At 35.9% G+C, this 9,756-nt stretch overlaps 1 protein-coding gene across 10 annotated transcripts; it reads left to right on the forward strand.

Moving 5' to 3' along the window:
* The first annotated feature begins 757 nt into the window (after window positions 1-757).
* Window positions 758-6,533, forward strand: LOC136226615 (calcium-transporting ATPase 8, plasma membrane-type-like). 10 transcript variants are annotated; one of them, XR_010687794.1, is made up of 6 exons: window positions 760-1,059; window positions 1,148-4,875; window positions 5,226-5,305; window positions 5,500-5,567; window positions 5,848-5,918; window positions 6,000-6,498. XR_010687794.1 is itself a non-coding variant. In XM_066015198.1 (5 exons), exons 2-5 carry the CDS (start codon window positions 4,856-4,858, stop codon window positions 6,081-6,083), a joined length of 255 nt encoding a protein of 84 aa, XP_065871270.1. In that variant the 5' UTR covers window positions 760-1,059; window positions 1,148-4,855; the 3' UTR covers window positions 6,084-6,533. The 10 variants fall into 10 exon arrangements, 1 of the variants encoding a protein (XP_065871270.1); XR_010687793.1 differs by having other exon boundaries at window positions 758-1,059; window positions 5,500-5,918; window positions 6,000-6,499; XM_066015198.1 differs by lacking the exon at window positions 5,500-5,567 and having other exon boundaries at window positions 6,000-6,533.
* Window positions 6,534-9,756: the final 3,223 nt, after the last annotated feature.

A 9,756-nucleotide genomic window follows, 5' to 3' on the forward strand; every position in this document is an offset into this window, starting at 1 on the left:
GGTTTTTTGTTGGTTTTGTTTTTTTTCCTTTCTTTTCTTACCAAAAAAAAAAAATAAATATAATATTAATTTTTGGAAACAATTATATACAATATACAATATTAATTTTTTATTAATATATAAACTTGGAAAAGAAATTTTCTAATTTTTATACACAAATTTTCTTTTTACTTTTTTTTTTATGGTAGTTTGCATAAATTAACTTGAATTTATTTCTCAAAATATTCCCGTTACAAACATAATCTCATCAGGATGATTTATATATTTTAATATTAAAAATAAATAAATTAATTTATTAAATTTAATATTATTTTATTCTCATTAATAATTTATTTTTTATCAAAATAAGTTATTTTTTGATAAAAAAAACTTATTTTTAAGAGTTTATTGAATTTTATTTTCCATTATTCTCATTATTTTTTTTACTATAATTTATTTTATTAAAGGAGAAACTTGATCACACAGGAAAAGATATTTTATTCTCACTATTTTTTTAAAATAATTAGCCAAAAAAAGTTTTGAGGTTGCCTCCAACTTTTCCCTCCCTAAATATTTAAGTAATTCTCGTTCATATATAAATAAAATGAAAAACATTTATTAAAATGTAAGCATGGAGGATTGAACCTCTAACTAATTGAAACACCATTAAACACCTTAACCATCTGGACTCATTCTATTCGTTGTTAACCAGTCATTAATTATGTAACAAATATTAGAAATTTTAAACAATTAAAACTTAAAAGTAGCAGATGCAGAATTTTTTCTCTTGTTCCTATATCTCTTGCTTTATTTATTTTCTAGGGTTCTAACTTCTATCGCCACTCTTCTTATAAAAAAAAAAAAACTTCTATCGCCACTCCACTCCACTCCACTCCACTCCATCGCCACCTCCACCTCCACCTCCACCTCCACCTCGCACACGCCGTTCGTATCTCCAGTCGTTCCACTCCTCACGGCGCCGGAAACAGGGAGCGGCTTCCCCTACTCGCTCTCCACTCCACCACCGCCTCCGCCTCCACCTCTCGATCTCCACCTCTTCTGCACAAAATCTAAACTCGGGTAAGTTTGTATTTGGTTATAGATGATTTGTGATGGTTATTGATTTATTTTCTCCCTCAGTTTTTTGAAGTTTAACATTCAATACAAGGTGAATGGATGCATTAGCGGATCTTGCAGCCGGTGGGATTGTTGATGTGCTTTTAGCGTAAACCGGTGAAGGTATTGCCTAATGCGAGCTTTTGAAATGGTTTGTGCAAGAGGTTAGTGACTGCGAGTCTTATGTAATATTTCTGGGAGTTCTGAAACTATTTCAATTCAAATAATTTTCTTCTGAATTTTGATTGATTAGTTCTCAAGAGAAGCATGAAAATTTATATTTTTTCTATCATAAGTTAATATTTGGGAAATAAAAAAACACATAAGAAGATTCCATGCTTACTCTTTGATATGCTCTCTTCAAAATTACAAGGGGAGACTAAGCAGCTTCGCATTTCCCAGGCCCTTTCTTCCTTCATTTCTCTGCAATCAGGTACCTTAATTTCCTACAATTTTCCAAAAGAAGATTTTACATAGAAAATTCCATCATCATATAGAAAAAAAAATATCAGTTACAGATTAATTTCCCTCTTATGAACTTGAAAGCAATGTTGTCAAACCAAGCAAAATATGGTTTTTGGAATTGCCATTATATTTTTCTTTGGCATCCCCGAATTGAAATTGACAACATTTAGGAATTAGAATATTCAAAGTGCAAAAGTCTACAAATATCATTTTCACCAATTCAACAGATCTCATGCTGTCAAGGCTTAAAGAGCGGACTGTAACCAATTCAATTGGGACATCTCCACAAAGTAGAAGTGGGAGGTCATCAGTTCAACACCCAATCTCTTCAAATTTCATGTTTGTAAAAAAAAGAGTGTAATGTAAATGTAATTTGTTCACTGCCACAAAATAGAGTATTTTGTATGATAACTTCCCTTAACTGAATTCATTGTCCCGGAGAGACCAAAATGAGAAGGAGTGGAGGCATTCTTAATTCCTTATGCAACATTTATGAATTACTAAGACATAGAGTCCTAATTTTTTTGTGGAGTCATCATCACTCAAGTCTCCTAGAGATATCAATAGCTAGAGATCTAAGGATAACTTTGTCCCTGAAATTGGTTGAAATATTTATAGCTAACGATTCATGTAGTTTGGTCATGACTTGGTTCTTGCATATCCTATTTAGCTTTTTAAAATTTTATCTGAAGCATGATAATGGAATGATGATCAGGTAATGGATCTTTGAAGAGTTCAGTAGTAGTTAGGATTAAGAATTACTGACGTAGAGATAGTTTTATATCATTATAGAGTGCTACAACATTGAAATTTTATATTGAGTTAAAATTTTCACTTTACCTTGTGAACAAATGATTGTAGATATAGTTTGAAGTTGTAAAGCACCAAAAATGAGTAATTACTGGTTATGGTATTAATTTTATGTCTTTATAGAGTGCCCAAAAAACAGAACTGGTCGAGGTCTATTACAAAACAGGATTTGTTCTGTTAACCGGTCCAGGTATGCTACAGAACAGGACAAGTTCTGTTACAGAACATGACATGGTAATAAGAACAAGTCAGTTATTCATCATGAAATATGGTCAGACTTTCTGAACTTCTCATTTGGTGATATTATTAGAAAGATTAACCATTTGCAAGAGATTGCACTCATTTCTGTGCACCTGAAAGCTTTACTAATTATATGGTTTAGGAACTGGGGCTGATCTGATCAAGACTGAAATTGAATATGCATCATTGCTATTTTCATAAGGTGTATCTAGAACAATGACATAATAATGTCAAGGCCCTTTGTTTTGATTTGTAACTAATGGCTGATAGGGGTCAAAAACCCCTATCTTTGGGTACGGTTTTAAGACGGTTTTTAGAGTTATTTGGCTAATAAGCGAGCAATTCTCGCATTTAAATGCTTTTGTGTGAGTTAGTTAGGAATTGAGAACATTCTATTTACTTTTCGTCGTTTAGGCTCGTTTTGTAATCAATTTAGGCAAATACGGCCGAAATATCATGCGTATTAGAATTCCGTTATCTTTTGAAGCTAATTGGTCCGTCAAAAGTCGCACCAAACGAAGCATTTGCTTAAAATAAGCGATTGACGGATCAATTTGGCTTTTGGACTAATGTTTTCCGGAGTTTTTATGCATGTGCAGGTGTGAAGTCGGACGAAAAAGGTCGCGGAACTCATCGAGCTTGGATCGAGCGCGCTTCGGGCGAAAACGCTCGGCGAGCAGGGCCCCACGGGCCATTTCTGCTCGCCGAGCAGGCCTTTGGAGGTCTGCTCGCCGAGCAGGCCACCAGGCGCCTGCTCGGCGCGAGCAGCCCTGCTCACTGAGCAGTCCTACGGGAATTGGTCAAAAAGACCAATTCTGCCCCCACGAAGCCACGTTCGGCCCCACGTCTTCCTACACCAACTAGGATACGAAAATAGGTCAAAACGAGGCCCGAGACGCGTCTATAAATAGGAATTTTCAATTGTAAATTAAATATCTTTTACTTTTGTAATTAGCTTAGCTTCCACCTTGAGAAATCCTCTCCACCTCCTCCATATCCTTCAAACCTCCATTGAAGATACCTTCGAAGCTCCGTTCACCGAGGATTACTCAAACTCCATCCTTAAATCCTAGAAAGACGCCTGCATTGGTAGACAGGTTCCCTGAAAGGGATTTTTCTTCTTTTATATTCTGTCTAGCCTCTGATACATGCTATGAATTCTAGGTTTATTGTAACTTCGTGACAATACATTCATCTTTGATATATAATATAGTTTTTGTTCATTCAATTGTTTTGATGTTTTAATCTTTGTCTCACGCTTTGTCTGATTGGTTTAACTCATTCGATAATCCCAAAATTAGGTTGGCACATATTGCGAGCTGAATCTGACCTAGTCAGTACTTATAGGATTGACGACCCTATAGAAGATTAAGCCCAAATTACTGAGCCTTAGAGCTAGTTTCGGCCTTACAAGGGAATCACGAACTAGGGACTTTAGGAGGATAGGTCGGGTTAATCGCCTTGGACACAAGCGACTTAGTTTCAATTCAATTGCTTAAACATTCTATCATTGTTATCATCGTATTCCTTCATGTTCATTCAGTTAATTGCTTTGGTAAAAGATCAATTAGGGGTAGAGTAACTTAGTTAGGCGTAGAATAACTTAGATAATTTAGTTAGAATTAGATAACTTAGCTAGAATTAGATAACTTAGTTAGAATTAGATAACTTAGCTAGGATTAGCATAATTCAACCTAGGAGTAGATTAATTAAACAAACCAAACTCAAACCCCCTAAGCCTAGATGACATCCGAGATCGAGTAGCTTGATACTTGCAGAAATAAATCCTGTGGACGATAACCTGGACTTAAACCAGAAATTTATTACTTGATAACGACGGGGTACACTTATCCCTTAGTGAGGATTCTCCGGAATCCGCATCAATGGCAGGACATAAGCATATGAGCATCAAGAGTAACTTATATTTTCCTTCTCCGGTGTTAGTTCATTTCCCTTGTATTTATCATATTGTAATAAATGGTTTGAAGTGTTTTGGATAAAGATGAATATTCTGTTGAACCACATTCTATCTAAATCACTTTCCTATTGTGTAATCATGCTACTGATTTAATTATTGTTGCTACATCATTTCCTTCTCTTTTATTTTCTTTTGGTTGTAGGCGTCCATATACAAGTATTGTTTAAAAAAGTCTATCCTTTTAGTTCTCCCTCCTGCAATTGACAGGCCTATCTGATGGAGACATGAAACCATTGGGTTTGCTTATTAAGGCTGCAAAACTTGTGGATGAAATCTTTTACCAGCAGGTATATTAATCTCTGTGATTCTCGTTTGTTGATAGACATTTGCATCGAAGTAGACTATAATTTTTTTTATAAGCTGTTGCTATATCTCTGCATTTTAACCATTTCTATGCTGGATTTGCACCTTGTGGTTGACTTAAAATTTTGAATATATTCTTGAATGGATCTGTTAATAAACAAATTTATCGTATTCTGATTAAAATAGAACTTTGATTTTTCCTTATTTTGTATAAAATTTGAACTCGAAATTTTTTCCTTTGTTCGTTTGGATGCCTTCTCCTTTTCTATTGATTTATGTGTAGTCACCATCTTTAAACTGTTCGTTTGTTGTCATGACTGAAGCTTTTGACTAGTTGTAGGCGCCTTACTGAGTTGGCTTTATTATGCTGCCAAAGGATTAGCAATCGTGCTCTTCTAGAAATGGGAAATCGATGTAAGTTCTTGCAGGCTCTTCTTCTAGTGCCAGATTGCACAATATCTGTCATTCTTTTTCATGAAAGGTGTTAGATTGCAACATCGCATATTGCACTTTAAGTGCTTGATTTAGAAAGTAATAGGAAAAAAAATTCCAGTCTTTCTTGATTTAGGTGTGTTGAGTATTTATAATTTCTCTGCTTGCATTTGTAGATAATTGGGTACTCCTTTGGCACAAAGGAGGCTCTTGGTTTTGCACGTTCATGTCTTTTGTGGCTCAGGTAAAATCTATAAGATATGCAATTAGGGGAAAAAGATGAAACTGCAGACTCGTTTTTTTTACTTGATCAATTCATATTCAATTTGTAGCTTGCAGATGTAGCACATTCATGCTGCTGTATCCACTATTATCATTCATTATCTGTAAACCAAAGCTTGCAGATTAATATTCTTATGTTCTTATTACATGATTGAACTTTTCAATCGACCTGAATAAATGTTTAGTTTATTCTTCTTCTGGTAAAGCAAATGTTCTGAATTTTCTTGCTTGTCTATTTTCAGCTGTCAATGAGTACAAACTATCTCTCCAGTTCCAAAACTTAAATGGGGAAAATAGAAACATGCATATGGAGGTGCACTTCCAATGTCTCGTTTTTGCCTGGATTTTACTTTCTTCTTTATTGCTTCACATGTTTCAAGAAACTTTTGTGCAGGTTATCACGAGTGGTAAAAGAGTTAATGTTTTAATATATGATATTGTGGTTGAAAATGTATTCTTCTTAACAGTGACCAGATAGGTATTTCTTATTTGTGATATGGGTTTTACAATTTCTACACGTGTTGATAGTCTAAATGTGTCTTCATATTCCTGCTGATGGAATTTTAGCTACTGGTCAGTCTCTTCCCATTGATGAATCTAACATGATTGGGAAAGCAAGATAGTAAGGGTTCTTTGCATATTCTATTTTGAGTCATAAGTGCTATTTCTGCAGGTTTACAAGAATTCCTGTGGCGGTATGGTAAATATATAATATAATTTGTACATTATTATAATATGATTTCATAATGAGAATTTGCAATTGACGTGAGTTATACGTCAATTCTTTTACGGGATGATGATGGGGAAGATAACAATGAGTAAGATAACGAGTGATATCAATGAAAGATTGTCGTTTCTTAGAATTTGAAAACTATGTATTGGACATATATTATGATACTCTATTTATTTTTGTAAGAGATTGTGTATGTATATGTTTTGGATCATTGTTTAGAAGTATATTTATTATATTTCAGATTATACTTTTCGAAATTAGTCAAAATTTGCATTTATTACAGGTTTAAATTATTCAAAAGAAATGCAACAAAAAAGATGCAGATTGCAATTGTTGCAAAATTCAATTATAAATGTTGCAAAAAGCTATCAAATATGTTGCACTTCCAGTTAAAATTGTTGCAAAAACTAATAAATATGTTGCAGATGCCAGTTAAATTGTTGTAATTTTAACTAATTTTGTTGCAAATTCGAACTAAAATTGTTGCAAATTCATAACATTTGTTGCAAATAGTAATATAAATGTTGCAATAAAAGTAGTATTCGTGTTGCAGAAACTATTAAAATTGTTGCAAAATTAAATAAATTAGTTGCATTTGATTTAATGCAACAATAATAACATGTTGCATTATTTTGTAAATTTGTTGATTCTATAAAAAAATTGTTGCAACTAATTAAAAAATATCCAACAATCGTTAATTGTTGCTATTGTTTTAAAATTGTTGCATTAGCAAATAAGGCTACTGGAGCAACCGCAACAATTGTATTTTTGTTGCGTTAGGCCTATTTTTGGCCTACTGCAACTCAAAAAGGGGTCAAAGCCAACAATTTCACATGGTTGCAATAGGGGTTTTATGGTGTAGTGTGGGGAACTGAAATCACAGCGGCTCTGCTGTTTGGGTTAGTATACAACCAACCCCTCAAGTCCAAAAAGGGGAAAGGGGTCATTGAGGAAAATGAGGAAGAAGTTGATGATGTACAGGATGTGCAACCCAAGGAAGGGAAGAACGTCGTGGCTGAACCTGCTGACCAAGCCAAGCGAGAGAAGAAGAGGAAAGCAATTCAAACCTGTTCCAAAGATGTTGATGCTGTTCCAAAGAAAATCAGGTTTGTATCAAAGGGGAAGAAAGTTGATGCTGAGCAAACTCAGGACACACCTAAGTCAACAGAGAAAAGAAAAAGGCAAGTTGAGCCTGAAGAAGAGAGTGAGGAAACTCCAGAGCAACCATTGCAGAAAAAGAAAAAGAAATCTTCGGAGTTAAGTCCTATTAATGCTGCTCCTCTTGATTTCGTGATCTCCGATGATTCGTATTTTGCCAAAAGTCAAGAAATTGATCTTGAGAAAATTCCTGATGACCAAGATGAAGAAGAGTTGGGTAATCTCGGAGGACAGTTTGATGCTGAGGAGACAGCAAATGTTGAGCAACATGAGACAGTTAACACTGAGCTAGTTGAAGAACAAGTTGAGCCAACAGCAAAGGAACATGCTGACCTAGGGGTAAATTCACCTTCTGAATCTCTTGATTCTATTCGAGCTGGCCCCTCTCCTCCAAAGGTTAAGAAATTGAGAAGACTTAAGAAAAAGGCTCAGAAGTCGCCAGTTATTGATCTTTTGGGTGATTCTCCTCTGCGGGATCCCATTACTGGTCTATCGGACATGCAGTTCCAATTTTTCTCCAATCCTACTAAGCCTTCTCCAAAGGAACTTGAGAAAAAGCAAGCCTCTGTTACTCATCCTGAGGAACAAGCCAAGACTCCAGAAAATCCAATTCCTGCCGAGCAAGAGCTCGAAGTCCAAGCTGCTCAAAGTGAAAAGCATGCAAAGGAAAATCCTGCTCAACCTGAGTTGACTCCTCCTGCACCAACTCAAACCAACATTGAGCAGGCCAATATTTCTGCTGATCCACCTCCTTCCACTCCACTGTCGCAGAATGTTGAGAAGTCAGTTCCTGCAGCTGACCTAAATAAAAGCCCAGCTGTTGACCATGCTGGCCCCTCTGGTTCCACTCAAATTTCGGCAACTGAGCCAATTCCTGAGCCAACATATGCCTATCTTCATGCTACTAAGTCCAGGCGTCGCATTATTGACTCCGCTCAAACTATTCTCCAGGATTTGAACACTTCTTATGCCGATGCTGCTGGGTATGCAAATGTTGAGTCACCATAAATCTCGTCTATCACTCAGCTCCTCAATGAGATCAAGGGTCTCAAAGATTTAGTAAGTGTAATGACAACAGTCCAAACACAGCAACCCAAGCAAGACTCCATCGTCAAGCTGGCCAAACTGCATTTAATGATGGTGAATCACATGGATTCCCTTCAAGGCCAAATCAATGCTCTTTCTGCAGTCAACACAGGCTATGCTACCTCTGCTGAGTTGAATCAACACTTTACCAAGTTGAACTCTGAGTTGACCGGCACTCGCGAGCTAATCTCCTCAACTTCTCAATGTTCGGTCGAACAAATTAGCGAAGCTGTCTATTTACTCAACTTGAGTAAGGAGGAAATGGAAACTGATCAACTCAAGATGAACGAACTATTGCAATACTCCAGAGACACCTACAAACATGTGCGCCACACAAATGCTCAACGTCAGTTTTATGATTCGGCTTTGCTTAAGATGTACCATCAAGCTTATGCCATGCTAACTGACACTATTACATGGGTAGGAAAATCTCAAGAATATATATTGATTATGCTCAGTGCCTCTATCCGAATTCCCCGTGATACCTTGGACGATGGTATTCCAGTTTTTGATGGTCTAAGGGAAAGCATGAAAAAGCTCAAGGCGTATTCAGTCAGATTAACTCGTGCTGCTCTCAACGACACTTTCGTTCCTCCTCCGCCCGATAGTGGCAAAACGGGGGAGAAAGAACAAGTTGATAGAACTCAGCACACAGGAGAAGCATCTGGTAGTCAGCAGCAACAAAAGGGAAGAAGCAAAGTCTATACTTCCCAAGTCAATAGGAAGAAATAGTTTGTCTAGTTTAGTTTGCTAGTTTTCATTCTTGACTTGTATTTTGTGTTTCCCTTATCTGGCGTATTTTGTCTTGCTGACTATCTATAAAATTATGCATCTTTTATTCCAAATTGATTAATCTTATGTGATGCTTACTTACATATTGTGCTGATCTGTCTTAATTGAACAAACTAACAAAAGAAAAAGGAATATACTCAGTACACATTGGACTTGATACATTTGCTCTGAAATTTTTTTCCCATAACTCTGATATCAAACTAACCATATATCAAACTGAGTCAAAACATATTCCACACATTGACCTCTTCTGAAAAGCTGAACTAGGCTAAGTCAGTATAAGCATGCCTTAATTTTACTCAATTGAATCTTAGAAGGTTTAGAGTTAAGTTAAGATGCAACCCTTACGGGGGAGTGATTTCAGAAGCTTAAAAAGAATTTC

The sequence above is a fragment of the Euphorbia lathyris genome, chromosome 4 (assembly GCF_963576675.1).
Source record: "Euphorbia lathyris chromosome 4, ddEupLath1.1, whole genome shotgun sequence".
Classification (NCBI taxonomy): Eukaryota; Viridiplantae; Streptophyta; class Magnoliopsida; order Malpighiales; family Euphorbiaceae; genus Euphorbia; species Euphorbia lathyris.